At 55.0% G+C, this 26,816-nt stretch overlaps 13 protein-coding genes across 13 annotated transcripts; 6 read left to right on the forward strand and 7 right to left on the reverse strand.

Moving 5' to 3' along the window:
* Positions 1 to 803: 803 nt before the first annotated feature.
* BO66DRAFT_411659 (alpha/beta fold hydrolase) lies at positions 804 to 1,556 on the forward strand (the record flags this gene model as incomplete). The annotated part of the gene is made up of 1 exon (XM_025649306.1): positions 804 to 1,556. The coding sequence occupies one exon, from the start codon at positions 804 to 806 to the stop codon at positions 1,554 to 1,556; it is 753 nt and encodes a 250-aa protein (XP_025503848.1).
* A 1,195-nt stretch (positions 1,557 to 2,751) lies between these two features.
* Positions 2,752 to 4,745, forward strand: BO66DRAFT_452037 (MFS transporter; the record flags this gene model as incomplete). Its single annotated transcript, XM_025651906.1, has 9 exons — positions 2,752 to 3,287; positions 3,373 to 3,429; positions 3,492 to 3,672; positions 3,739 to 3,962; positions 4,016 to 4,147; positions 4,227 to 4,283; positions 4,365 to 4,498; positions 4,556 to 4,628; positions 4,682 to 4,745. The coding sequence occupies 9 exons, from the start codon at positions 2,752 to 2,754 to the stop codon at positions 4,743 to 4,745; spliced, it is 1,458 nt and encodes a 485-aa protein (XP_025503849.1).
* Positions 4,746 to 4,916: 171 nt separating this feature from the next.
* BO66DRAFT_452040 (beta-glucosidase) lies at positions 4,917 to 7,434 on the reverse strand (the record flags this gene model as incomplete). Its single annotated transcript, XM_025651907.1, has 2 exons — positions 4,917 to 7,195; positions 7,254 to 7,434. Coding segments are annotated over 2 exons (2,460 nt in total), but the record flags the coding sequence as incomplete, so codon positions are not given.
* Positions 7,435 to 10,545: 3,111 nt separating this feature from the next.
* Positions 10,546 to 11,322, reverse strand: BO66DRAFT_438733 (uncharacterized protein; the record flags this gene model as incomplete). Its single annotated transcript, XM_025651089.1, has 1 exon — positions 10,546 to 11,322. One exon carries the CDS (start codon positions 11,320 to 11,322, stop codon positions 10,546 to 10,548), a length of 777 nt encoding a protein of 258 aa, XP_025503851.1.
* Positions 11,323 to 14,200: 2,878 nt separating this feature from the next.
* BO66DRAFT_452041 (uncharacterized protein) lies at positions 14,201 to 14,989 on the reverse strand (the record flags this gene model as incomplete). Its single annotated transcript, XM_025651908.1, has 1 exon — positions 14,201 to 14,989. The coding sequence occupies one exon, from the start codon at positions 14,987 to 14,989 to the stop codon at positions 14,201 to 14,203; it is 789 nt and encodes a 262-aa protein (XP_025503852.1).
* A 60-nt stretch (positions 14,990 to 15,049) lies between these two features.
* Positions 15,050 to 16,256, forward strand: BO66DRAFT_438735 (uncharacterized protein; the record flags this gene model as incomplete). The annotated part of the gene is made up of 2 exons (XM_025651090.1): positions 15,050 to 15,082; positions 15,930 to 16,256. 2 exons carry the CDS (start codon positions 15,050 to 15,052, stop codon positions 16,254 to 16,256), a joined length of 360 nt encoding a protein of 119 aa, XP_025503853.1.
* A 126-nt stretch (positions 16,257 to 16,382) lies between these two features.
* On the reverse strand, positions 16,383 to 16,712 carry BO66DRAFT_438736 (uncharacterized protein; the record flags this gene model as incomplete). The annotated part of the gene is made up of 1 exon (XM_025651091.1): positions 16,383 to 16,712. One exon carries the CDS (start codon positions 16,710 to 16,712, stop codon positions 16,383 to 16,385), a length of 330 nt encoding a protein of 109 aa, XP_025503854.1.
* A 599-nt stretch (positions 16,713 to 17,311) lies between these two features.
* BO66DRAFT_374717 (FAD/NAD(P)-binding domain-containing protein) lies at positions 17,312 to 18,942 on the reverse strand (the record flags this gene model as incomplete). Its single annotated transcript, XM_025645614.1, has 6 exons — positions 17,312 to 17,479; positions 17,568 to 17,864; positions 17,942 to 18,183; positions 18,272 to 18,317; positions 18,373 to 18,640; positions 18,707 to 18,942. The coding sequence occupies 6 exons, from the start codon at positions 18,940 to 18,942 to the stop codon at positions 17,312 to 17,314; spliced, it is 1,257 nt and encodes a 418-aa protein (XP_025503855.1).
* Positions 18,943 to 19,448: 506 nt separating this feature from the next.
* Positions 19,449 to 21,110, reverse strand: BO66DRAFT_428972 (Zn(II)2Cys6 transcription factor; the record flags this gene model as incomplete). Its single annotated transcript, XM_025650430.1, has 1 exon — positions 19,449 to 21,110. The coding sequence occupies one exon, from the start codon at positions 21,108 to 21,110 to the stop codon at positions 19,449 to 19,451; it is 1,662 nt and encodes a 553-aa protein (XP_025503856.1).
* Positions 21,111 to 21,676: 566 nt separating this feature from the next.
* Positions 21,677 to 22,840, forward strand: BO66DRAFT_392103 (uncharacterized protein). The gene has a single exon (XM_025647429.1). The coding sequence runs from the start codon at positions 21,859 to 21,861 to the stop codon at positions 22,594 to 22,596; it is 738 nt and encodes a 245-aa protein (XP_025503857.1). The 5' UTR covers positions 21,677 to 21,858; the 3' UTR covers positions 22,597 to 22,840.
* Positions 22,841 to 23,116: 276 nt separating this feature from the next.
* On the reverse strand, positions 23,117 to 24,009 carry BO66DRAFT_471626 (GFA family protein; the record flags this gene model as incomplete). Its single annotated transcript, XM_025652870.1, has 3 exons — positions 23,117 to 23,559; positions 23,625 to 23,833; positions 23,892 to 24,009. 3 exons carry the CDS (start codon positions 24,007 to 24,009, stop codon positions 23,479 to 23,481), a joined length of 408 nt encoding a protein of 135 aa, XP_025503858.1. The 3' UTR covers positions 23,117 to 23,478.
* Positions 24,010 to 24,372: 363 nt separating this feature from the next.
* BO66DRAFT_438741 (Zn(II)2Cys6 transcription factor) lies at positions 24,373 to 25,870 on the forward strand (the record flags this gene model as incomplete). The annotated part of the gene is made up of 3 exons (XM_025651092.1): positions 24,373 to 25,011; positions 25,091 to 25,113; positions 25,168 to 25,870. The coding sequence occupies 3 exons, from the start codon at positions 24,373 to 24,375 to the stop codon at positions 25,868 to 25,870; spliced, it is 1,365 nt and encodes a 454-aa protein (XP_025503859.1).
* Positions 25,871 to 26,122: 252 nt separating this feature from the next.
* BO66DRAFT_438742 (uncharacterized protein) lies at positions 26,123 to 26,773 on the forward strand (the record flags this gene model as incomplete). Its single annotated transcript, XM_025651093.1, has 2 exons — positions 26,123 to 26,356; positions 26,441 to 26,773. 2 exons carry the CDS (start codon positions 26,123 to 26,125, stop codon positions 26,771 to 26,773), a joined length of 567 nt encoding a protein of 188 aa, XP_025503860.1.
* Positions 26,774 to 26,816: the final 43 nt, after the last annotated feature.

The raw sequence follows: 26,816 nt of genomic DNA on the forward strand, positions 1-26,816 counted from the left end.
GGCTTGAGGGCAAACTCCTTAAAGCTGCATCGCCGTAAGCTGATATACAGTTCACCAGCAATGTGAGCCATGGCTGGACTTACTCATTTGAGCCTTTGTATTGGTTCGGAGTCTGTCCCATCCCGTGAGCCTATTTGGGGACGATGTGATCACTCTGACGGAGATCATAAAGATGCCAGTGATACAATATAGACACATAACGTGGATTTGATCTGAGCTGGGTTATTGCGAGACGGGGCTATGTGGGCTTTGCTTTCATGCTAGATGGGGATAAGCTGTGTCACGGTTTACATTATAGTTCAGACAGGCAGCTTGTGAATATGATAGGTAGTATTGCCCACTTCACAGGCGTCAGTACAAAAGGGACTGCATATAGGAATCTTCTTTTACCTACCACTTCATTCTAATCTCATCGTTCTCTCTGGGATACCTCGTCTCGAATTCAAAGATCTTGAGCTTAGGCCCTCTAGCATTCTTAGGTTATACAAGTTCATTTCCTCATTCCCCCAAGCAAAGTCATTTTGAACCTTTATTGAGCCTAAAGGTGAGCACAAACTCCTGGTTGGAGCACGACCTATATCGCTTAAGCACCACCTTATGATTGGAGTGCGGTCTGCAGCCGAACTGCAACAACCTCACCCATCCGGGGTAGAATCCCCACCACCACGTCCTAGAATACACCTTCCAAGAACCCAGAACTACTCAGACGATCAGAAAGCCTTAGCCACCGCTCACTCCGACCTGACTATTCTCCATCATACACTATTCTCCACGTCTCTTACCAATCGGTAGCCACCTCAACCATGCCCTCAACCGCCATCCTCTTCGTCCCAGGCGCCTGGCACAGCCCCAGCTGCTTCAGCCAGGTCATCGACCTCCTGCAGTCCACGACGACCTACACCACCGACGCCGTCCACCTCCCCTCCGTCGGTCCCGAGAACCACCACTACCTCCGCGACTTCACCGAGGACGTCCAGCAGGTCCGCACCCAGATCCTCCGGCTCGCGGCCGCCGGCCACCGCGTCCTCGTGTTCGCGCACTCCTACGGCGGCGTCGTCGCCAGCGAGGCCATCCAGCACCTGGACTGGGAGACCCGCCGGGAAGCGAGCCTCCCCGGCGGCGTCTCGCATCTCCTCCTGTGCTGCTCCTTCCTCGTTCCCGAGGGCCGCTCGCTCCGCGACGCACTCGGCGGCCACGATGCCCCCTGGGTGGAGGTCTCGGCGGATCAGACGGCGGCGATGCCTCGCAATCCGATCGAGGTGTTCTACCAGGACGTGCCGGAGGCGGCGGCGCGCGCGGCCGTGGCGGCGTTGAACCCGCACAGCTATCGCACGTTCTCTAGTGTTTGTCGCTTTGCGGCCTGGAAGGTCGTGCCCACCACGTACCTTTATTGTGAAAGGGATCGGGCGATCCCGGTGGAGGTGCAGAGGAGAATGGTGGAGGGGGTCGGGCAGGGGCGCGATATTCGGACGGAGACGCTGGATGCTGGGCATAGTCCGTTTCTGTCGCGGGTGGGGGAGGTGGTGGCTGCTGTATGCAGGGCTGCGGAGTTGTAGGGTTGAAAGGGACGAAAGGGGGTGAAGGGGTTGAATCGGGGATTTGATGCATGCCTAGGTTGCTGAGGAAGGAATCTGTATCTTGGGGATACGGTAAAACGTGGCACTTGCGGATGGACTGGGGCTCGATAGCTTATCATGACCATGGCGAGGCTGACAGTCAAGGCTCATACTGTGGATATCATAGGGCAATGGAATTTGATTGCATCACAAAGAAAGACCGCACCCGTGGCGATCCTCATCCACTCCAGGCTGACCCTTACATGTCTATTGTGGTGTTCTGATCAATGCAGACGGCGTGTATGTTAGACAGCACCGGCCAGTCTCCTAAGCCAGTGGACTATCTGACAAGAAGGCAATGGAAAACATACTTCTGGGACAGTAACTCCGCCCCATCGGGTCGGACAGACCTTGGAGGCTGTGCGACAGCCCCGGCAATGCAGCTGCAGTGAGACCAATTGGAAAATAAGGTACTCGAACAGACTGCCGGAGGACGGTGTAACTCCGGGGTGGACGTGCTCTCAATATCATCAACACCATCATACGGTCTGGTCTGATCTTATCTGCTGAAAGCAAGCGCAGGAGACTGTGGGAATGAGGCGGTAATGTATGTACACATTTGCGAGAGTATATAGAAGTTTTGATGTACAGTCAGCGGACCTCACCAGCCAAGGTCAGGGCATGGACTTCTTCTAGCCCTACGTCCAACGAGAATGGAGTCGGCCGATCCCATTGTCTGCAGAGACGATAAGCAACTCATTCCACCCCGGGATCAGATTAAGAGCCATTGGAGAACCCGGACAAAGATCCAAGTATAGCAGACTTGCAATGCACAGCGACAAGGGAAGTAGGTGAGAAAGCTGAACTATAGGTTATAACCAACCACCACCCACCCCAAGCTCGTATAGCAGGAGAGATGGCGGTCTCACGAGAGAACCACAATTCGCCGATCATGGCGCCACTTCGGAACAACCAGAGAAGACTCTGTTTCTCCGAGGGTACTGGACTTTGGGGGGCAATCGAACATCCGGGTCCAACCATCAGCGGCGTTCGGCCAGCCCTTTCTCTCCCAAGGAATCGCTTCTTCCCCCCGCAGCATGAAACTCAACGGCTTCAATGCAGCATTTCCCCTTCTTCTCGCCAGAATCAACCGGCCTACTCAATCCTCATCCGAGGCCAACCAAGCGAGAAAGGCATGGAAACCTCCTCCCACTCGACAGAAATCGACCTCGACCTCGAGTCGCCCACCAGCGACGCCTTCGAAGTCCGCTGGGCCCCCGAGGATGCCCCCGCGAACCCGCATTGCCTTGCACCGCGGCGCAAATGGGCGATCGAGCTGCTCATCTGCTCTACCACCCTCTGCATCACCGTTACCAGCTCGTTGTACGTCAGCACCTACCACCAGATCATCGAGGAGTTGCGCTGCTCCCGCATCGTCGCCACCCTGGGGCTGAGCCTGTTCATCGGCGGGCTCGGCTGGGGGCCCCTGGTGCTCTCGCCGCTGTCGGAATTCTACGGGAGACGCCCGATCTTCCGCATCTCGCTGCCGCTGTTTGTCCTTTTCTTGATCCCCTGCGCGGTCGCCCGCAATATCGAGACGATGCTGGTGGCGCGGCTGTTGACCGGGTTGGCCGGGGCGGCTTTTACGAGTGTGGCGGGCGCGACGGTGGGGGATCTGTATACCAAGGAAAAATTGCATTTCCCGATGCTGGTGTATACCGCGTCGCCGTTGTGGGTTTGCCATCCTGATCAATGGGGAGAGGGATGTTGTGGTTGAGGAAGGAAAGGTGACTGAGAGCTGATGGCGAAATGGCAGCACCGGATCGAGTTTCGGGCCTATGCTTGGGGGCTTGATCAATTCATTTGCGTCATGGTGAGTAGTTTCCAGCCGGCCCGTGGATCAGGAGTCTAACCTGGATCTGTTCTCGAGTAAAGGCGCTGGTCGTTCTACACCCTCCTCATCTGGTCCTCCATCCAATGCCTCCTGGTCCTCTGCTTCGTGCCGGAGACCTATCATCCCGTCCTTCTCCGGCGCAAAGCTCGCCGTCTTCGCAAAGAAACTGGAGAGGAGCGATGGAAGGCGCCGATCGAGCGGTTGGACCGGTCGATCTCGATGGTGCGTGTTCCCCCGGTTTCTGCTCAAGTGTAGGGCTTGTTCTATCCAACGCGGCTAATCTTGCAGACCGTCCTCCGCTCGCTCTACCGCCCCTTTATGCTCCTCTTCCTTGAGCCCATGTGCCTGAATCTCTGTCTCCTCTCCGCCATTGCCCTGGGCATCCAATACCTGTTCTTCGGCTCGTTTAAGATCATCTTCGGCACGGTCTACAATTGGGGGCTGTGGCAGTCCGGCCTGGCATTTGCGGGCATCACGGCGGGGATGGTTGCTGCGGTGGTTGCTGATCCTTGGTATGAGTCCTCGCTCTATTCTCACGTGAGTGGTCTGATACCTTTGGTGGTAGGTGTCGCAGGTTGTATCTTCGGATGAACATCCTGCGGCAAATTGACGAGACGGACCCCGAGCGACGACTGCCACCGGCGGTGATTGGGGCGCCGCTGTTAACGGTGGGGTTGTTCTGGTTCGCTTGGACGGCGTGCGCTTTCCTGTCCCTTGTCCTCTTGATTTTGTTTGTTGCAAGTGGTATGCCAGAGCAATCGTTGACTATGTAGTAGACTGCCTTCGGTGCATTGGGCGGTGCCCATCATTGGGAGCTCATTGTTTGGAGCAGGGTAAAGTATCCCTCGAGCCTTATCCGAGGTTCCCCTTGTGGTGTAAAATCAGGGCTCCGCTGACAACCTTCATGCATACAGGATGATCCTAGTCTACGCGGGCGTCTTTACCTTCCTGGTGGATGCGTATCCCATGTATGCTGCCAGTGCCCTGGGGGCCAACAGCTTCACGCGTAGCACCTTTGCGGCTGCGTTTCCTTTGTTCGGGTATCCGAGTAAGCTTGCCCATGATCCACAACGCTGCGCTGTTCAAGAAGCTAACAAGCGACCAGTGTACCACACGCTGGGCAACCAGTGGGCGACCTCCTTGCTGGCGTTTCTAAGTCTGGTGATGGCTCCATTTCCGTGAGTGGCATGCGCTGCAGCTGGTGTCCGGGGGCTGACTTTGGTGATGGCAGGTATATCTTCTTCCGATACGGGAAGAGAATCCGACGGAAGAGTCGGTTTGCCACGCGGAAGTAAGGGCTACAGCGGTAGGACTTAGGCTACTAGTATGGACCGCTCCTAGTGAGGGTTATGGTCATCAATATAGAAGATATAGACAATTCTCAATTCATGACTCAGCATTATTATTCCGAGTGCTGGACATTACATACATCCCCCTCGAGCACTTCAACATAAACTCCTCCGTGATCAATTGATCAGCGTCGCCGTCACGTTGGCGTGGAAATCCCGACTACTGAACCCCGCGTGGAAGGTAAACCGTCCCAAGGGAATGCGCCAGTCCTGCGCCACCACGTCCCAGTAGCTGACATCACGCCGCGCGAGATCAAACGTGACCGTCCTGGTCTGTCCCGCGGGCACCCAGATCTTGTCGAATCCACGCAGCTGGCTCGGGGGAGTCCCCGCGGGCGCCGAGTCGGGGAACCCCACGTACAGCTGCGGGATAGCATAGCCGTCCACGCCGCCGGTGTTGCTCACCTGGGCGCTCAGGGTGTACACCGTCTCCCAGAGGGCGGGGTTTCCACCCGGCTGAACGGGCAGGGCTGCGGGCAGGGCCGTGAGGTTGGTTCTGGGCGTCGTGATGTGTAACGCGCTCAGGGTGAAGGTGGTGTAGCTGAGACCAAAGCCGAACTCGTAGCGCACGGGGATGTCGTGGGCGTCGAAGTAGCGGTATCCGACCTCCAGCCCTTCATCGAACCAGCTCTGCCAGTCGTAGGTTCCGTTGGTCTGCACCGCGGTGGTGACGGGGGCGTTGTAGTCCGAGGCGTTGTAGGCGATCACGTAGGGCAGCTTGGCCGAAGGGTTCACCTCGCCGTACAGGAGGTCGACGAGCGAATTGCCTGACTCTTCGCCGGGGTAGTGCGCCGCCAGGATGGCCGTCACGTTGGGGTGATCGGCGAAGGGCAGCAGGTTGATGCCCGCCGAGTGGGTGACCACCACCGTGTTGTTGCAGTCGCGCGCCACGGCCTCCACCACCGCAGGCCCATCCCAGTCCAACTCCAGCGAGCTCCGGTCCTCGTTCTCCTGCGACCAGCTCTTCAGGAACACCAGACACACGTCCGGCTGCTGCGGGTTCCACAGCGAGGCTAGCCCCGAGGTGGTGATCAAGGTGTTGTTCAGCCACGACTGCACCAGCGCCCCGTCCTGCCGCGCCCGCGCCGTGATCGCCTCCAGCGGCGTCGACAGGAAGCTGAACCGACAGGTGCCCGACCCGCCGGCGTTGGCCAGCGTTCCGTACTCGAAGTCGTTCTGGTTCGAGGCTCCCTGCGTCATGGGCCCGGCGTCGTTGCCGACAATCACGATGTTCCGCGGCTTGCGCAGCGGCAGGGCGTTCCGCTCGTTTTTCAACAGCACGGTCGAGGCCGCGCCATGTGCACGGATGAGTTGGCTGTGGTTGCCGCGCACGTCGCGGTTCTGCTCGCCTGTGAACTGCCAGTCGTACAGCCAGGTGTCCGGGGGTGAGTCGATGTTCAGCGGGCCGACGGAGGCATCGACGCTGGGGTAGGCGGGATTGTCCTGGCCCAGCCAGAAGTACGGAGTCATGATGCGCACAATCATGTCATCCAGGCGAGTGGTGGCGACAGAGCCATTGCGTACCGCCGCGGTCAGGTTCTGGCCGAAGTAGGAGCCCTCGGTCCACAGCTCGCCGTAGACGGTGAATCCGCCGGGCATGGTCATGTCCATGCCGCTCTCGATGGAGGCGACACCACTGTGGGTGGCGCCCCAGTCGGACATGACGTAGCCCTGGAAGCCCAGCTCGGTCTTGAGCAGGTGATTCAGGGCGTATGAGTTCTGGCAGGCGTGCGACCCATTGATGCGGTTGTAGGAGCACATGACGCTGGCGACGCGGGCGCGCAGGGCGTTGGCGAACGGCCACATGTAGATCTCGTGCATCGTGCGGTCATCCAGGTTCGAGGAGACCGAGTCCTGGATGTAGGTCGTCGCGTTGGCGTCGGGGGCGTAGGTCGGATTGCGCTGGGTCTCCTGCTCGTAGGCGACCCAGTGCTTGGCGTTGGCCTGCACGCCTTCGTCCTGAATGCCCCGGATCGTCTCCTCCATGCACACCCCGGTCAGGTACGGGTCGGCGGCGAACCCTTCCCAGGTGCGTCCGTTGTACGCACTGCGCCCCAAGGGGCCGCCGATGGGGCCCAGCACCACGTGTGTCCCCTTGGCCTTGTGCTCCTGGGCGATTGCCTGTCCGCGCGTGTACAGCAGGTCGCGGTCCCAGCTGGCGGCCGCGGAGACCCCACTGACGAAGACGCTCGAGTAGTCGCCCTGCTCCAGGCACTGTGGTCCGTTCTGCAGACAGAGTCCGGTGAAGTTGAGGCGTGGGATGGGCAGCACGTTGCCGACGCAAGGGCCCGGTTGGCCGGTGGCCATCCAGGTCTTCTCCTCCAGAGTCAGTTGGGAGACCCAGTGTTTGGCCTTGGCTAGCGCCTGATCCCATCCGCCAACGCCGGTGATGTTGGCTGGGCGTGGGGAGAGTCCGTTAGCGGGGAAAGAGCCGTAGAAGCAGAGAGGACCTACGGGAAGGATAGACCGCCGGGGAAGAGCCGTAGGGTGTCAGAATGGTGGTGTTGAGCGGCTGCACATGACTGAATGGCTTGCCAGGATGGTTGATAGGGGCCTGGCAAGTGCTTGCATGGACTGAGGGAGCCAGCAGCGCCCCTGAGAGGAGGAAGGCGTAGTCGGGTGAGACCTTCATCGCAATCAGATGGGCCTTGACTGGAGGAACTGAGGTCGCTGTTGAGGACTGGATTCAAATGCAATGAGACGTCCACGGGACCCTCTATTTATTTACCTCGAAGTACGCTGTGACACCAAACGGGAAATACGGCATAGCGATGTTGCATTGATGGATCGCATCATTATCATCATCATCTTCATTAGGGCTCGGGATGAAGTCCAAAGCCGGGGATCGGCCTCGTGCCGAGTCCTCGACCCCGACCAACCCCAACGCTCCACAAATCCCACCCGTGGGGGTTACATGCGGGTGCGGGGACTGTCGATGACTCAATGGCCTCATATCTCGTCTCCACTTTCCATGTACTCAGTATAATTGATCATTTGCCGAAGTTTTGCCGAGAGAAATTTCCCTGGCGCGGTCGATGACGTAGGCGGGTTAATTGTTCATACGCAATATTGCTAGCGAAATTGAATCTGGACCCCGTTCAAGTGATGGTTGAAAATACCGTGAATCCTGTACATTCTTAAGGAGTTACATAACTTAGCAAGTAAGTCGGATGGTGGCCGGCTACGGGCTCGGTCCGATAACCGGAAGGGTTGTCGCTGATTGCGGCAGTCCCCGCTTTCTTCCCCCTCGTGTGAATTGCCGCTTTCATGTAGACAAAAAAGCCTTCAACTGATTTCCGACAAGCCTCATGAGAAGAAGGAGTGAACCAGAGAGTGGTATGTTTATCTTCCGAGCCCAGACATCAAGGCACCACACGTACACGATGTTCACGATGTATATAACAACATATAACAGATGTAATTTATTTTTATTTTATTTTATTCCTTATTTTTTTTTCACATTTTCTGGTTGGCCGAAATTGATTCGCATGGCCTGTCCAAGAGGCCACTGGGTAGTAAGATAGTGAGTGAATGAATGAGGGTTTGTCCTCCTAAGAAGGCCCTCAAGAGGGTGAGGGTACAACACTCACCGTAATTTCACCTTCCTGTTCTCGTCTACACTCAGCCTCAGATTCTCGAAGGAGTATTTTGTCAAACAGCTGGAACCAATCACCAGGGAAGAAGTATGGATCGTCTGCCGTACACTGATTAAGACTGAGCTGAACCCCTTGTGCACAGTCGTCGATCACAATCTTTATCATATGGTATCCAATAATCTTCGGTCCTGGTTCATCAATGCCGACCTTGAGTACATCCCTCGGCCCAGCGCTGGGGCTATGGAGCCGTTCCCCCGTGCCAGAGAATCCCGTGACGACCTTGGTCCCAGTCACCATATACAGTGTACAGCTGCCGCCGTGTTCCTCCAGCAGTGCTTGAATAGCAGGATCCGTCAGGCGGGCCTCGACTGTGCTCTGGCTGGGCATAGACTCAAACATATAGTCCACGACGCTGTCGAGGCGCCACGTTACCGTCCAGACCACTGATCCCTCATGTATAAGAGCCGCCGAGGGCATCTCCCCAATCCCAGGCGGAAGGTTTAGCTCAGACGATAACCGATCATTAGTGACTCTAATTGACATCGGTGCACCCCTCCAAACTCGGGGGTACTTTTCCTCAAGCTCAGCCGCTGTGACTGTTGTGAGTGGTCGATGGGGCTCGCCAGGGTTCACCAAGATATTGCCTAAGCGAATCTGGCCACCGGGAGCGTGATCAAAGCTCTGGACCAGCGCCCAGTTGTTGTTTATTCTGTCAAAGTTCAAAAATTCACTTACACCACGACTCATGATGGATGGGATCTGGATGAATGTTGTGGTGAGATTGGTGAGGTTGTTGATCTCGGTGGGTTGAGGAATTGCAGTAGGTGGCAACACGCTGTGCTTTAAATACACTTCCGAAAATGCCAATTGCAGCATCTACTGGATCTGATCAGGCTTTGTTTGCTTTTGGGTCACGGCGAGCACCGGTTCCACTATCTCCGTGCCATAGGGCAGCTTTATGTCTTCCTTGACTGGCCCTTTATCATCTCAACAGGATTAATTGAATGGTACTTTTCTATGCTGACAGAACCTATTGAGGAGGCCCCGGCAGTCTTTTATCCCCTTCCCAAGCACTGACGGCACAATGAAAGATGGATTGTCTCACGAAAGAGCGAGGTGCTTCATCGCCAAGGTGGGCTGAGATAGGGCCACAATAAGCTTAGTGCCATGTGGGTCAACAAGTAAGATTCCCGGTTTTCCGTGGATCGGAATTGGTGTGTGTACTGTTCGCGGTTGCCCTGGTCTTGATGGCGATGCCTGGGATACTTATGGTCCGGACAATGACAACCAAAGACAGATAGCCACAATGGGGGCTTACCTTCCACAACTCTTTGCATCCCAAGCCAAGCCAAGCCACGTCGCTACCACTTCTTCCTTTCCATGCATTTGGACTGCCGGCCAGCTCAAACCGCCCTCCCTGCGAGACAGGAACCGGACTCATACCGCTGAGCTCTGACTGCAGGAATCTCCTGCATGCCCTTGTTAACCGGCCGACTTCCACGTCTCCCAAGCGATTGCCATGGCTCTCGCTAGGCACTCTGTGACGACGTCCGATCCCTACTCCCCCCTCCTGACTGGGGGCTAAGTAGCATTGGAAGCGGCTCAACATGATACAGTAACCGGATCGGGGTGCAACGCAACTAGTGGTAGAGATGAGGATGACGTGGAAGGGGACGGACGGGGACATAGGGTAAACATAGATGTATATGTATTGTAGTAGTAGTGGGTTCATTGACAAGTATATAAGGAGTGGGAAGGTGGTGCGGTGCTGTCCTTGCCGGTCACGATCCGTTACGACTGCAAGTGACCCTTATAATCATAATCAGCATGCAACCCTTGTCAGTTAGGAATGTGCTTGTACGAGTAGGATGGGATAATGGTAGGATCCCTGGACTCAGTCAGTCTGATAACCGGAGCGTTGCTGATGAATTGCTTTGCGAATTGCCGCCTTCAATGTCTTGTTAAATGCCCTCAGAGGCATCAAGGCACCGCCTGCCCGAAGAAAGGCCAGAGAGATTTGGGGTACCAGGTAGTTAAGTTGGTATAAGGATGTCAGATGTCTTGGATGTAAAATTTATAATGGGTTCATCTTTTTGAATGGTATTTTATCTGTTATGCTGGGTCATATCAAGACGCATACCAAATGCATATCAGATTTGTCCCTCAGGAAGGGGAGATGCGCCCATCGTAACTTCACCTTCTTGCTCGCTCATATACTCGGCCCCGATCTCCTGGTGGAGTAGTCGGTGGGCGACATCGGCCAAAGAATCCGGAAAGAAATATGGATCTTCTCTAGCAGGGCGGTAAACGCTGAGCCTAACCCTTCGTGCAGGGTCTATCACAACCTTAAGCATTCTGTAGGCGAGGATTTTGGGGCCTTGGTCCTTAATAATGACGTTGACACCATCCTCTGGACGCCCCTCCCGAAGGTGATATCGTTTCCCTTCGATAGTGATATTTTCAGCGATGAAAAGAGAGTTCACTAGATACAGCGTACAGTCGCCGCCGCTACGTTGCTCCAGCAGTGCTTGAACCGAAGGGTCATTTATCAAGCTGGCCTCAACTACCTCCTCCCTGACCCATAGTTGGCGGAAACAACTGATATGGTGATCCCCAATGGACAGCCTCGTGTCCCAGAGCAATAATCCATCATGAGAACGAGCCTCCGGGGAGATCTCCACTCCGGGTTCGGGGGTATCGTTCAATCTCCACATATTATGGGTAGTGTAGTACCCCACCGATCTCGCCGTGATAACTGGTGGATAGCCCTCCTGCCCCTCGGATGCCGGGACTCTGGTGAGCGGCCGATGAGGCTCGCTAGGATTCACCAAGATATTGCCGACCCGAATCAGGCCATCCGGCGCGTGATCAAGGCGTGAGACCAGCGCCCACGCGGGGGACATGTCGCGACCGATTCCTGAAGGCATAGTGAGGGATCTGAGATGCGGTTGTGGTGAGATGTAGTATCCAGGGGTGATTTCAGCCAGCTTAAATACCCTTCCAGCGATGCAGACCGCAGCATCCCCTCCAACTTGACCAGGCTTTGTTGGGCCGTAGGGTCACGACGAGCACCGGTTCCGCCAATTCCGCGTTACATTGCTGCTTGATGTCATCAAGTTTGGCCAGGGGGATTCTGCTCACTGTCTTTCACCGACTCAGTTTCATCCTAGCTAGAAATGAAGGGTACTTTTCAACTCTGATGACATAACTGACAACGAAAGATAGGTTGCCTCGCAAAGGAGCGAGGTGAATTAGAGATTGCTGTCTCCCGTGGATCAAGAGTGAAGTGTGTATTGTTTGCGATTTCCGGTCTTTGTGGCAATACCAGGGATGCCGTGAATGAAACAAACCCTCATGATCTGAACAATGATAATCAAGGTCAATATAGTGATGGAAGCCTTGTAGTGAATGAATTGCACTTTGCACTTGCTCGTTCATTATTTTAATCCATCGATGCCGTTCTTTATGGAATCCTTGTTTTGTCTTTAGTGTAGTCTTTGGCAGCCAGTCGTGGTGCTGACTATGTGTGACCCTTGGGGGTCAAACCTTAGTGATCACCCTATCCGAGCTCTCAGGCTCTGGCAGAAGATAGCTCGTGCTCACTTACTGTGATTTTTGTCAGTTGTTGTAGCACCGCGGCGAGCAATCAGTCCCGAAGGGATCATTTGGGGACCAAATGCACAAGGGGAGTATAGTGCTCCCTAGCTTTGATCTCCCCTGTGCCGCCCATCACAATCGCGAGCAGCCCTCAGCTGAGGACAACCGGGTGGCTCGAAGCTGGCTTCAAGCTAGGGCTGTCATCCTAAGAACATGGGTATGTGACAGGCAGGTTCCTGCTAATTTGGAGCCCAGTCAGGACTCTTGTCCCAGAATATGGGTCGATTGTGGAATCACCAGGGGATGTACTGACCAGAACAAATATCAAGGAAACGCAAAAGCATTCAGACCAGAAGGAAAAGCAACTATGCGGGGCTAACAATGTTCTTCCATCTACCATCCACACAGATACTGACGAGCAGAAAGGCTCGTGGACATCTTTCATGGAAATCGTGCAGCTTCCTGTGATAGCAATATGTATGGAGAAGGAGGAAGAGCTGTAGTGCGATTCACTCAGACTCTTCATCTACAGTGAAATCACCGTACCCTTTGTTCTTCTCTGTTCTAATACAAGCCCCATTCAGGCGCTCTACGTGGATCAACCATTTCCAAAATCTCTTCCATGTGGCCATAAGCCAAAACCACATACCGCACACATATCACACCTCTTCTGTTCCTCCCCCACGAACACGATTCTCCACCTCTGCCGATCTCCTGTCCCTCTTCGTAACACACGAGAACATACCCAAACGATCAACTAAGATGGAGAGCATCGGCTGCCGAAACGGACTGAAGACCGACACAGCAGAACCAGCCAGGTAGGCGACCGGAAGATGGCCTAGAGTCTCCCAGTCAATCGGGGACTGGGATCAGTCTGAGCCCAGCAACCTTCAAGCCAAGAGCGCAATAGACCTTCCGCTGACATGAACGTTTCGTGGCAGGGATATCTTGCTGCGTCCGGCACCCGAGGCTTGCGATATGCCTGCAACCCCTCCTCCTCCTTGTCATAAGAGCCGTTCGAGTGGACGGAACGCTGGGCATACGAAAATAGACCTCCGCTCTCATGTGGAGCCTATCCACATTCCCATCTCCAGGGAAGCTCTTGACGCAGCAAAGAAAAGCAGGACTCAAGAATGGCTCTCGTGTCTGTCCAGTCGGCTCCAAAACCTGTCTCCGCAGTCCACGCGCAGAGAAACCCAAGTCGTTGTGATTGACTCAGGCTGCAGGAAACCCCCAGGAGAATTTCCGCAGCTTGCCGGGTATGAAGACCTGGTCAGGGGCGGGACAGTGTGCTATGATGAGAACGGACACGGGACTGAGATTGTGAGCCTCATAACGAGCCTTTCTCCTACCATCAAGGTGCAAGTGAAATGCATAGGAGATCGAGACACTGACCTTGAAGTGGGGGGTCAGTTGATAGCTGATGTATGGCTCCTCTCCCCCCTTCCTTTGGGCCTTCATGCAACATCGTCATACTGAATTAGCATTAGGCAATCCGACAGGCCGCTGAAGACCCGAAGAACGACATTATTTGCATGGCGTTTTACGTACCAGAAGATGATCGAATCAGTCGGGCTATAGACGAGGCTGTCAGACGCCGGAACGGACACATTTTGTTTATTGCAGCGGCGACGGCGGCGAGGTGCTCGGAGGTCAGGTTTCCTGCCAGTCATCGATATGTGATAGCCGCCCGTCCGCTAGATCTGAGAGGATCGCTTTGGTCAGATCGACCGCTGGTCCGCAAGTCGCCAAGCGAGGTAGTGATCGCGACACTAGGCGAGTGCGTGCCAGTCGCATCGCTTGGACATCCCGCCCAGATCAAGGGTTATAGGTCCGGCTCGTCAATAGCAGCTGGCACCCTCGTCGTAATTGCGGCCACTTCATTGGAGTGTGTCGATTCGGGTAGCGATCTGGAAAGAAAGGAGGGGATGGAAGCTGCAATGAAAGGTCTAGCTGAAGCATGGAGGAGGGAGGAGGAGGCTGGGATTGAGGGACCGCCGACGAGCTTGTTGATGGTGTGGGATGCAGCTGAGTGAGCCATATCAAGTACAAGTCTACCTCTACAAGGCCGGCAAAAGTTACGCAGGGTAGGAATAGAGAATGTCATAACCTAGTTGCCAGTCTCGATCTGAGTCTCGATCTGAGTCTCGGTCTCCTCCCGCACAGATGGCAAGATCTGGAAATCATGGCCGCGCCAGTCTTCGCAGGTCATCTCGAAACAAATGGCACCACCTCCATCACCTCCATCAGGGCTTCCAGTCTCTCCTTCCTTTTCCTCCCCCCCTCACCATTGTCGGTCCTGTCGTGATGAACAGACACGAACGCTGCTGGTGGACAATGGAGTTGCGCTTGGATCTGCGGTTCCTGGGGCCCGGAGCCAAGAGTAACCTTGTGCAGTCGATACGCAAAGAGAATATTGTTGAGGCCGGCGTTGACGTTCCCGATCTCGGGGCTAGAGGTTCCCCTACTGCCCGTGAGATGCACGGAGGAGGAAATGTCGCCAAATCCGATTCCAAGATCCGTCCGGGGCGGATCCCGAACGGTGTGCCGAAGGAATTTCGTCGCGATCATGATACCGGACACAACGTACAGCGGCCTGCCAGAGATTAGGTAGGCAAGGATTGACTTTCGTTCGAGAAACGGGTGAAGTTCATTCCAGGGAAAATTGGGAGCGAGCTTCCGCGTCCGGACGCCCACCGCGCGATGGCTCGCGAAGGCGCTGGCAGGTCTTTGGTGCCGCACTGCGAACGTCATGGCATGGACAATTGTGGCTCCGATACCCAAGGACAGCGGCGATCCGTCAGCGGACTCGATCCGATAGGCACCTTCAGCATCTTCGGATTCCACAGTGGGAAAGTTGGTCAGGTCTTCGGGCTTGACCCGCTGGAGGGGGGCGCCCGGCGCGCAAGGATCTGCAATGACATTGCCGAGGGCAATGTCGCTCGTGTCTTCGCATGAGAATTCGGGAGCAAGTGCCCAGGTACCAGAAAGAGACATGGTTTTTCTACGGAAGCGAAGAAAGCGAAGAAAAAAGAGGAGGAATGCTTGATGGTTTCAATGGCAAGGAGGGAAGTGGAGGTCGAAACACAGGTACTCATGCTCCCTTTTATTTTTCGACCCGGTAGGTGGACTCACAACGAAAACAAGCTCATCGGGGCACCTCAAGAGACAGATAGGGTCGCATTTGTGGATGTCTGCAGGAGGCATCCCGCCCTGGATGTGCAATCTGGCTTCTACTTTCTTTTCTCAACCTAAGCACAAGGGCAGGGACAGCAGTCAGACCCCGCTCAGACGGCTGCACATACCCTCAGCATAACGGACTCCTACAGAATGTCACGGCGGTGGGGGATATGGTTGAGGTAGCACAGAGCACACAGACGGGAAGTTGCGGTCCCCCTCTGGAACTCTTCTCAGAGGCAAACGAAATCCTGTTTGCTTTCCAGGTGGTAGGCAGTGCCCTTCCAATGGAGAGAGTGGCATCAGTGAGCAGAGCTGAGGAATGGCCGCATTGGAGCCGGATGATTGGGGCTCAGGGCTGCTATTGATTATTACTTGGACTCACTGTAAAGTTCATTGATGTTGACCACAGCGAGCTGCGGATAAGGTACTGAACTGTACTGGACTGTACTGGACTGTTGTACACTATAATCCCAATGATGAGAATGAATGTAATGCTCTCAGCCCTGAGGGCTCCAGGCTGTGCCTTTCTAAAGTGACTTAGGGATAGGATAGGCCTACAGCTACTGGTGGAGGAGGCCCCCGCCGGTTGACTGTTTTGACTGGTTTACTGATTTGGTAGTTTTGGCTGGTTTGATTGCTTTGCTTGTTTTGTCTATTCGCAAATCCTGCCGTTCTAGAAGCTCCACCGCCTTTATACACCACCATCAATGTAAACCCCCTCACTCACTTTCCTTCTCCTTCCTTGCGAATTCAACAGTTCAATACCTTCATCCTGGAAGACCTGGTGAAATTACCCGAGGTGCTCCAGCACTACGCCAAACATGTATTGACGGACAATCATGAGATCGTTTTCACTCATGGCGACTTTGCCCCCCGCAATATCCTGGTGGAAGGGGACCGGGTCACGGCTGTTCTGGACTGGGAAGATGCTGGCTGGTATCCCGAATATTGGGAGTACATCAAGGCCATGCAGCATCTAAAACCGATACCCGACTGGCCGGATTACTCGACGGTGATACTCCCACCTCGGTACGAGAAAGAATATCTAGGAATGGCATTTCCTGCTCGTCTCCTGCGCCACTAAATCGATTACCCAGAACAATGATCAATCAATCCAACAATGAAAGCACGCAGAATCCGACCCATTCCCTCCCACGGAACGCGAGCCGGACAACCAGAGACAGGATCGATGTTTCCTTTCATGGATCACTCATATCCCGGGCCTGCTAAGTGAGCAAACAATCACAACATCCCCCACCCAATTCTGGCAATTCCAGTCGGCATCTGTGGGTCCATTCTTGACTGGGGTCCTGGAAATAACGCTTCTGATAGAGGCTTCGCTGATTGACTCCGGTAGCTCCGCCACTTGAACAGTAGATGCCAGCCGTCGACTTTGTTCGGGGTTGTAATTATCGTAGGTTTGGAACTCGAAAATCCCAGCTGCTCCGGTTGTATGCTCGAAAAAAAGCCCTGTGTGGCGGTACTTGGTGAAGTCGAGCGGGTCGCCAATGTAGATCAGAATATAGACGCTGGTTGGCATGTTTGTCTAAAGAATGGGCGGATGCGATCTAGGACAATTTCCGTGCAGTACAGATAGGTGCCAGTAGCTGGAGGGGATGAACAGGCTGTGTAGTCTGCCAATTGCCCGGAGACGAATGCCTCTTAAATCGACAGGAGAGGTGGGTGCTGCTCATCCATTTGAGTTTGGAAAGTGAAAGTGAAAGTAAAAGTGATGCAGGTGCTCATGATATCTCAGTGATTAGTGGATCAAGACTGTTGTCAACTATCGAAATTCGGTCTTTACTACTCCGCTTTTGCCTGATTGGAAACCTTATGATAGAGTCGGAACGGAGAGAATGCCCATAATGTGACCCTTGAACTAGTTGGCTGTCTGTTAAGCGCTTTGCTGCCCATTGCCCCCTTTTCTCAACCCGCAGTATCAACCGATCATAGGCCAACAGTCAAGAACGAGCAGACTGGGCACTTCCAAGTTGGGGAAATGGCGGAAAGTACGCGCTGGGCCGGACATTGTAAGAATATAATTGTACTGTACTGTACCTTAACTCGGATAAGAGATTTTCATTAGGTTGGTCTAGGTCTTGTATGCTGTACTGGATGAGTCGTTTGAACAATGGCTGCTCAACCCCCCTCTACACTCGCCACATACTCCGCCCAGACCTGTTTGATGTCATTCTTGTAAATCCAGTCTAACGAATCCGCCCCGGCGCCTCCGAACGATGCGACGCGGGCCTTGATGACGGTGTCGAAGTCCCCGTTCAGCGCTCGAGCCTTCTTCGCCTCGCTCGCCTTCCGATCGAGATAGTCAAACCTGCGAAGAACATTGTGTCAGCCACATCACCCTCTTTGGAGACCAGGCAGAGGATAGAAAAGCCACGTGCATCCGTTCATAGTACGGCGCCCGGATCCGTTGGAAGATCTCGAGTGCATCCTTGATCGTTGTGTTCGAGGTGATGGTATGCTCGATTGCCCGGGCCAGAATCCATCCATCCTCCATCGCAAACGCGGCCCCCGACCCAAAGGCACCGGACAGCGGGTGGCTGGCATCCCCGATCAAAGCCACTTTATCCCAGCCCTGGATCTCCGGCAGACACGGGCCAGCGGCCATGGCGAATTCTCGCCAGTCCCCTTCCGGGACCACATCCAAGACGGCCTGGATCCGAGGATCATACTCCTGTGTTTTCAGCCTCTGGTGAGTTCACGCCGCTGGAGCGAGTACGCGAGAGGGTCCGGGGATATATCTGTACGCACCCCACACCGAGCGCGGACGCGGTCGTTGGGCGATGGAATGGCCCAGGTTGCGGTTCGGCCGGGCACCTCCGGCTCGTCGAAGGACCGGACGGTGATCTCGCACAGCTCACGGTCGGGCTCGTCGTCCACATGCGAGAAGTAGAAGTAGCCGTTGAGGCCATGCCACCATCCGGTGGAGGTGGGAAACTCGGCGACATGGCGGATGGAGGCGACTGGCACCAGCACCCGCCAAGCGGTGACTCCTGGGAGGTTGGCTTCTGTTTAGCCAGGCCCATCTGGCGTCGTTGCAAGTCTTGACTGTACTGCTCCCACTTCAGGCGAGTCACTCACCAGTGAAATGCAAATGGTGGTCGGGAAACAATGTCTGTCGAACGACCTATTAGGGCAATGTCAGTAGGAATTCCACCTGTCCTTGGACTGGTCAGTCTCACCGAACGAATCCCATCAGCCCCGACCACTAAGTCCGCGCTCGCTACGGTCGCATCTTGGAACTGCAAACGAACCCCGTCCTCCCCGCCAAGATCTGTCAGAGAAACCAGCTTCTTGTTGAAGCGGATGGTGTTGGCGGGCACTCTGGCGAGCAAGGCGGCTTGCAGGCGGGTTCTCCGAGCCCTAATGGATTCATACTTGGCCTCCCCGGGACTGAGGGGTGGAGGCGTCGTTGCGCGTGGAACGATCGATTCTCCCGTGCGACCATTTCTGCGAGCTCGGTCTCAGCCATCACGTAGGAAGGAGTTAGGGCCAGGAGCAAGGAGGCGCACCCACCGTTGGAAGGGGGTTTGTTTCTTTGCCCCCTTGACCCCGTCGGCCGCGCCCAGCAACTCCAGCACATTCCAGCCATTGCGGCCGATACTGATGCCTGCTCCGACCTCCCGAGGCTCGGGGGCTCGTTCGTAGACGGTGACGGAGACGTAGGGGAGCTCCGACAGGGCAATGGCGGTCGCTAATCCCCCTGGCCCGGCCCCGACGATGGCCACATTGAGGTGTTTCCGGGCTACCATGTTGAGTTGGGTGTTCTCGAGCTGGGCAGGCGTTGGTTTAGTCCGGATCGATGGCCCTTCTGGTGTATTTAATCGCCGCTGACGGTTGGGGGCTTATCACCGAAGCCCCGCTTGCAGGCAAAGATTCGCCATCCCTCGGCCGTATGAGGAATGTCTTATCAGTGGTCAATCACGCATGCACCACTGCGGACGCTCATGACGCCATTCGTAGTCGGATGAGTGCTGTAGTTGGATGCAAAGCCTTCTTCGCAGCCCTTAGGTGAGTCCTAGACTAGGGAATTGCAGTTTTAGGATTAATCTTGCATCGTATGTGTTCAGCGGTGCCTGCGTAGCCCACCTGACAATGTCGGCTACCCAGACAGATCGCCTCGACAGGTAGCCTCGTTGATTGTAAACATGACAAATGTCCATAAATACCGTACATGCGAGTCTTGTGCATCACCATAAGCAACGTTCTTGTTTGTGCGACACTAGATCCCCCCCCCTTCCCTCCCTCCCCAAGCGTCTCACACCAGGCTCAACGCGTCACTCCCCGGCACAACAAACACTTCCCAATCATTCAAGTCGGCGAACCGACCCATCTTCCTATCCTCCGCAGCGTGCAGGTGAAAGTCCCGCCGTTGCCAGACGCCCTCAATGACCGCACGCATTCGCGCAACGCTCGACACACTGCTCTTGGCCATCTCCATCAGCAGCCGCAGGACCAGCCGTCGACGGCCACCGTTCTCGGCCTCCATGTTGCGACTCGGGCTCTCGACCACCACGTCATCGAGAGGATCCAGCTCGACGGCCGCCACGAAGAGCGGCCACATCATCGCCTGGCTGGCGGAGCCCTGCGCGACCAGCGCCCTCAGCCCCGCGAGGATTTCCTGGACGACGACTTTGACAGCGGGATCGCAGGGCCGGGCCCCGTGTAATGCACATTGGATATAGACCGAGCAGGCCAGTCTCTTGAGCTCGGCCACGCGGCGGAGGGTCTCGTCTTCGCCCCCGACGGCGGGGTTCTGGACGAGATCGTCGAGTCGACGTTGGAGGTTCGAGGCGCGCGCGCGAAAGGTCAGCTCCTCCGACGCGGAGGCCACCATGTGGCGGCGGTGGCGGCTGAGGTCCATGATCGCGAACAGGATCGACACCAGCGCGGGACTGCAGCCCATCCAGTCGTTGATGGTCACATCTCCCTCGGCCCAGTAGCTGGGTCCGAACAGATCGGCCTTCGCGCAGGCGGTGCGGCCCATCACGTCCTGGAAGGCGAAGAATAGCTCGACGAATTTCGAGACGGGGTCGCTTGGAACTGTGGGGAGGGCGAGAAGCGCGTCGGCCTGTCGCTGTTGCTGCTGGCGTCGGAGACGGATGATGTCTTTCGCGCCTTGCAGGTGGACAATCCAGCGTCGGTCGCAGTGATCGACGATCTCGTAGAGGCAGAGCAGCATGATGAGGACGAGGACTTCGGGGTCGGGGGAAAGAAGGAAGGATCCTCGATCCTCGCTCGCAATCCGGCGGCGAAAGCCACTGACGACCTGCGATTTGAGCGTCAGGGCGTGCACCCCGTAGCGTGGGTCCTGCTGGCTCCAGTGGCATGCTGCTAGGGCCATCAGGGCCTTGATCACCACTGGGGAGGCGGTCTGACAGTAGGGCAGGATGACAGCTGCGAAAGGTGAAGTGGCGCTCGGGCTTGGGGTCATCCGGGGGCAGATCTGGTGGATGTAGTAGTCCAACAGGAAGCTTTGGTCCAGGTGGTTCCAAAGAGGTGAGATGGATAGGGCTGGTTGGACACTGAATTCATGCACGTTCCTGGCCGGCATGAGCACAAGATCCTGGTGATCGAGCAATTGCGGCAAGCTGTGACTATCCGCATGGATAAAGCTCCAGTGATGGATGACAGGGGTTGTAAGGATGGTCTGATCCGCCGTGGATGGTATAGATCGTATAGATGGTATATTCTCTGGGCTCGGCTTTTTCGAGGCATCTTTGCGCCAGACTCCCGTACGGCCGAAGGTGACCCCCCGAGCACGATAATCCGACTCCCACTTCAGAGTCACAGTGCCTCGGATGCAGGAAAGGCCTTTCTGAAAGCAACGCGTACAGACCGGCTGTTTCTCATCGCATTTCACTTTGCTGCGCCGGCAGTGGGAGCATCCACGGTGGGAGCGGGTGCGCGGTCCACTCATTGTCTGGTGGTCCTCGTGTCCTCGCAGAAGTGGCTGGCAGGCATTATAGCTTGCTTTTCTTTTTGCACTCAAGTCTTACACTCAGCTCTTGTCTTCAAATTCTCTAACTCTAACATTCTTCAACGCTCTTATGACCGGGGTGATTGAAAAGCAGCAATTTTCTCCTGTGAAGTCATAGCTTTGATAGAAGGAAGCTCCAAGCGATGGCAAGGTTTGGAGTGGATCAGGGAGAGTTATGACTGCTGTATAAGCCATGCACGGGGCATGCACAGGGCATGCACAAGCCATGTATAAGCAGTGCACAAGCAGTATACAGGCAGTATACTCTGTACAGGCAGTGCACAGGCAGTGCACAGGCAGTATATAAGCTGTGCATAGGCTGTGCATAAGCTGTGCATCAACTATGCATTAAAACTGCCCAAAGTGGATTAGTCGAGAAGCCAGGCGGTATTAAGAGGCAGAATTATCTCTCCGGAGCTTAATCCCAACAACAACAACAACTACTACTACTACTACTACTACTACTACTACTACTACTACTACTACTACTACTACTACTACTACTACTTTTATCGATCATCAGTATGAGTGGTTGGCCAGCCCCCTGGTTCGACGACGCATCCTTTGCGGATACACTGGCCAAATGTGCGGCGCCCTGTCAAGAAATTGGCGCCTATGCGATGGCGCACCCTGAGGAGAAGGTCTCTGCAGCCTACGTAGCGGCTTTCGCCGTCTGGGCAACCGGAGCATGAAGGCTGCTTTTGCTCTGGGTGCTGAGGCGGAGTTCGAGCAGAACCAAGCACAGGAAGTACAGGAAGCCCAAGCCTCGGATCATCCAACAGAACATGCGACAGCCGAACGCACACCTGATGATGAGGCGGATACCGAGTTTGACGCGAGCGAAGAGGAGAAGGAGGAGGAGGAGGAAGAGGAGGAGGAAGAGGAACCCGGTTCTCCATTCATCAAGACAGAAGCACAAGAAGGTCTGACAGCATTCCGACCAGCGATTGTGGACGAAGATCCTCGAGCCTCCTCGTCGACCACCTCGTCGGAATATCAAAGCACAGAGCGATGGGATGACCAAGCACCTACAACACCCCCTCGATACCACAATCCGGTGAATTTCACAGCGGAAGATTTGAGGCTTCGATTGTCGTCGAACTTCGGCTTGTACGTGGGGCTGGATGCCAACACCATCTCGGGGAAAGTCGAAGTCGCTCTCTATCAATCGTTGGAACCGCACCTGGCGTCGATCCGTCTACGGCGGACGAAGCGCATCAATCCGAAAATGATCGACATATATGTCAACAGTGCCCGTGAAAGGGAGCATTTGATACAATGTGCTGAAAAGTGGGTACCATGTGTCAAGGAACATCAGTATGTCCACCCACAACCTCCCCCTCCCCCACCTTTTCCCCCACCAACGCCCACAAAAAGACAAATTCTTGGAGACTCCAGCCCTCTGAATCGAGCATTCAAGCTCTGATCCCTTCTCGATCTTCCGTAAGCCGAGGGTGATGGATTGAGGACGGGGTTCTGGTATCTCAATTGATGGATTCTGCACAAGATACTTCTCCCCAGCACATGCCCCACATCTCGGGGCCTCACTGCTTTCGGTTCCTTTGCCTCTTGGCCTCCCCGAATGTTTCACCACAAGTAGACACGATTGACAATTTCGTAGGCCAAGATTTGATGCAAGAATCTATCTATGTGAGCTTCCGCCTTTTGTGGGGTCGAAACGAAAACAAAGGCGAGCCAGAGAAGCTGCTCGGAAACATAATGGTCATGTCGGGCCGACCACTCGATCATCTAGATCTGCGTCGGGACGGTATCACCCCTACAGATGATAACATTGCCGGTTACAACTTGCGAGTACGGTGTGTGTATGAATAAGCGTATGATCAGTTGTTAGGCAGTTCACAGACTCTAAAAGTTTAGTCCAATTATACTGTTTACCCAGCTTTTCGAAGCTTCGCAGGTCGGCGCTAGTGCCTATGTCTGCCAATGCGGTAATGCACGCGTTTGCACTGCGAGCTCATCATGGCAAGAGCGTGCGAGTGCAAGCAGGAGGGAAGACCCTCTCCAAACAATATCTGAAAGGGATCCAAGGGCACAATCAAGATCCACTCATTCTCGACGGAAGCAAAATCCCACCCAAAGACTACGCATCCTTGTATCGACTTAAACAATTGTGATGAAGAAAAACTGGCTTGTTGGAAGATGGTCTATAACGCTTTAGCTCGGCTCATCACACGCACCTATCACGAACCCAATGGAGTGCCTCCTCAATACTCCAAAGAACACAATCACACTTGCTTTGCACGAACGCGAATCCTCACTAATTGCAGCCGGAACTCAACAGATACCATCACTCGGGCATATGCAAGTGAGACTGTGGCAACTGTTCCTGACAGAAGGACAGTTTACTAGCCGTCCACAATTCCTCCGACTGTATTCATACGACGTCAGTCAGTCTTCGACCAGTGGGTGACGGGAGAAGAAGAAAAAGCTCACCGGCTGTAACCGTCTCTTGCACTCCGGTTCCAGTGAGCCACCCTTGATGGAGATCTCCTCGGGCGCACTCTCCGCAACATCGGATATCGGGCTCCCACAGACCCCACAGAAGCTGCGATGCACGGCAAGGCCTGAGCTGCCCACACTGGTGAAGGTGCGAAGCGGACCCTGGATATGCACCGTATCCTTGGGGGATGTCAAGATCAGAGCTGCAGGGGGGAGGTCATCAGAAGGATAGCTATGATCCATGGTGGCAGCAGAACTGACCGTATGTGGACCCGGTGTTGCGCTGACAGTCATCGCAGTGGCAGTAGACCACGAGAGGAGAGGCCGGGTCGACGATGTAGGTTACTGCACGGCAGAGGCAATGGCCAGAGAAAGTCATTGTTCAGGCTTCAGGGTTGAATTTGCCCGCCCTTGGAGGACTGACTGTAGGGTTATCATGAATCTATAAATCTACATGCTCATGGCATGCACACTAAACCGGATCAGGCAGCCAAGGCGCAGGACTCGGGATTCCCCACCGCAACATTCATTAAGTTATCGATTCAAGCTGTGTGGCACAACTCTCTTCGAACTTTCGAACTTTCATCGGGAGAATCCCTCCCAAAACATCACACATCTTCTCACCCAACCAGCCTTATCTAGCAGCAAACTGACTGACCAGGGCTGGAGCTCGTAGATGCCCTACAAATCACACGTGAAAATCCACTTCCACACCCCAGAACTCGCCCCACAACATACCCCCATGCCAAGTGCATGCCACACCTGTCGCCGGCGTCGGGTAAAATGTGACTTTCGAACCCCAAAGTGTGGCCGGTGCGAGAAATCCGGGGTGGAATGTCTTGGCTATGGCAAACTGATCACCTGGGTGCAAGGTGTTGCGAGTAGAGGGAAGATGATGGGGAAGTCTTACAAGCCTTCATCTACACCCCCCGTGTCCCAGAGCACGGAAATGCGTATCCATGTGCAAAGAGCCCTGATGGATCCCTTCCTACAGGACCTCAGCTCCGAGGCTCGCCATCACTTGAATCATTTCTACTCCCGTGTCTGGGAGGATCTGGTCATCTATCACCTGCCTATGCAAACTTGGAATCCGTGCAGCGAACTCTACTGGCGCTCCCAGACCTGTCCCGCCATGTTCCATGTCATTATGGCCATGGCTGCCTATCATCGGTATAACCTCATTACATCCAAGGAGCGTGCGCAGAGCATCCTGGTCGATGCACTCCAGTGGAAACAGGGTGCCCTGGTCCGATTTCAGACAATGCTCAGCCGAGTCCAATCAACAGCGTGTGTGCAGGTGCTGGTGTGCTCGATGTTGCTGGCCAATTTCGATCTTCTCGAGTCTGGCAGGGATACATGGCAGCTGCATCTGGATTCAGCAGTACGTCTGATCTCTTATGGGGCCTTCAATTCGTTCCTCGGCGGGCAGACCAGAAAATGAGGGAAACTTGTTCGACCAGTGGGTCATATCTAGTATTCTCATGTAAGTCCTCACCTCTTCCGTCCATCCTGCACGGTCACCTAATCGGAACGACAGCCAGAGTATCTTTGGCTCGACCTTCTCCCCAAGCGTAGGACATCACCATCTGTCTACACTCAACGATCCTACCGTGAGGGTGCTTGACTCCCTGGTTTTCGCCGAGGGTAACCATTTCCTCTCTTGTCCGGCCGAGCTAGCAAGCTGTATTGTCCTAGCATTTCAGACACAAGAAGACTCCCAAACCCCGAGCAGAGACGCCTGCCAAGAGCTATACGAGTCCGTTCAACAGTTTGACCCAGCCGCATGGGCCACCGCTATGCAGTGTTGGACTCCAGTCAATGACTACCCCGAGCGATTGCATATCGGATCCGCGTACAAGACGGCCGTGGTTCTCTACCTCTCACGGATGCTGCCTAATTTCTCCCCCGGCGGTTGTACACCCGAGCGGCAGACTGGACTAGTGCAGGGCGTTATCGGCCATATCTCGCAAGTTCCGGCCTCCAGCGCATTATTCAAGTCTACTATCTGGTCGTCTTTTGTCGCCGGGGCGGAGGCCACCGATCCTCATCACCGAGAGTGGGTTGCCGCCCATCTCGACGCCATCTCGGCGCAGATTCCCTGGAATACGACAGTCACGGCGACGGAAGCGCTACGAGAGGTCTGGAGGCGGGTTGACCTGCCACTGGCCGAGCCACGGTCAGCTCCAAGGAACTGGATCCAGGAATTCCGGCGCTTGAAGGTGGCTGTCTTTCCAGCATGAAGATTATGAGAGTAGTTATGAACACTAAAGCAGCTTACTAAACAGCTTACTAAGCTGTTTACTAAGCACCAAGCATTGTCGATTTAGGATTGGTGCCTCAGCCACCCAAACCCAGCTCTCCTCGATGACATCACCACTTGCTCTTCGTATTATTGCGTCTCCATCGCTTCACCTTTCGACAGACTGTACTTCCTGTACATCCATCCCACATGGTCTCTGACTTGAACCTTCCCACGGCTTTTCTCAGATACCATGACCGGCCACATCGTCGACACGGTCAGAGAGGACCATAATGAGATCCAAGCTTGCTATGGCCGCATCGTGAGCTCGGCCGATCGACAAGAGCAGATCCGCTTCCAGAATCTCTTCACCTGGGCGCTGGCACGCAACACCGTCGGCAAAGAGCTCGTCGTCTACCCTGCCTATGAGAAACACCTCTCGGCCGGGGCGGTGACAGCCGAGAAACGCCGCAAGCAGAATCACGCCGTGAGTAACCCGCCAGCTGGTGCGCCGAGTGCGCGGAGTGCGCGGAGACCATGGACCCTGGACCCTGATTGACAGCCCGGCTAGGTCAAAGAGCATCTGAAGAAATTCCAGACCCTGGATCCGACCAACCCCACTTTCATCCCCACGATCAAGGGTCTGATGGAAGTGTTGAGTCCGCAGATGCGGGAGGAGGAGAACAGCGACCTGGTCGATCTCGAGCAGGTCCTGTCCGATCACGACAGCATCAGCCTGTCCAAGTCGTTCAACCGGACCAAGATCTTCATGCCGTCGCGGGCGCATCCCAGTGCCCCCAGTAAGCCGCCGTTTGAGACGGTCGTCGGACTGCTGACGGCGCCGATTGATCAGTTGGGGGATCTGTTTCGGAAGTGGCCTCATGAGAAGGATGTTCAAACGTGATCCGTTGATTGTCTACTTTAACACTTCTGTCTTTTTATGATTC

This window comes from Aspergillus aculeatinus (genome assembly GCF_003184765.1).
Source record: "Aspergillus aculeatinus CBS 121060 unplaced genomic scaffold BO66scaffold_25, whole genome shotgun sequence".
NCBI classification, from domain to species: domain Eukaryota; kingdom Fungi; phylum Ascomycota; class Eurotiomycetes; order Eurotiales; family Aspergillaceae; genus Aspergillus; species Aspergillus aculeatinus.

Excerpts from the sequence above, each read along its gene's own strand:
- BO66DRAFT_392103 (XM_025647429.1), top strand. The coding sequence starts at position 21,859 with ATGAAGGCTGCTTTTGCTCTGGGTGCTGAGGCGGAGTTCGAGCAGAAC.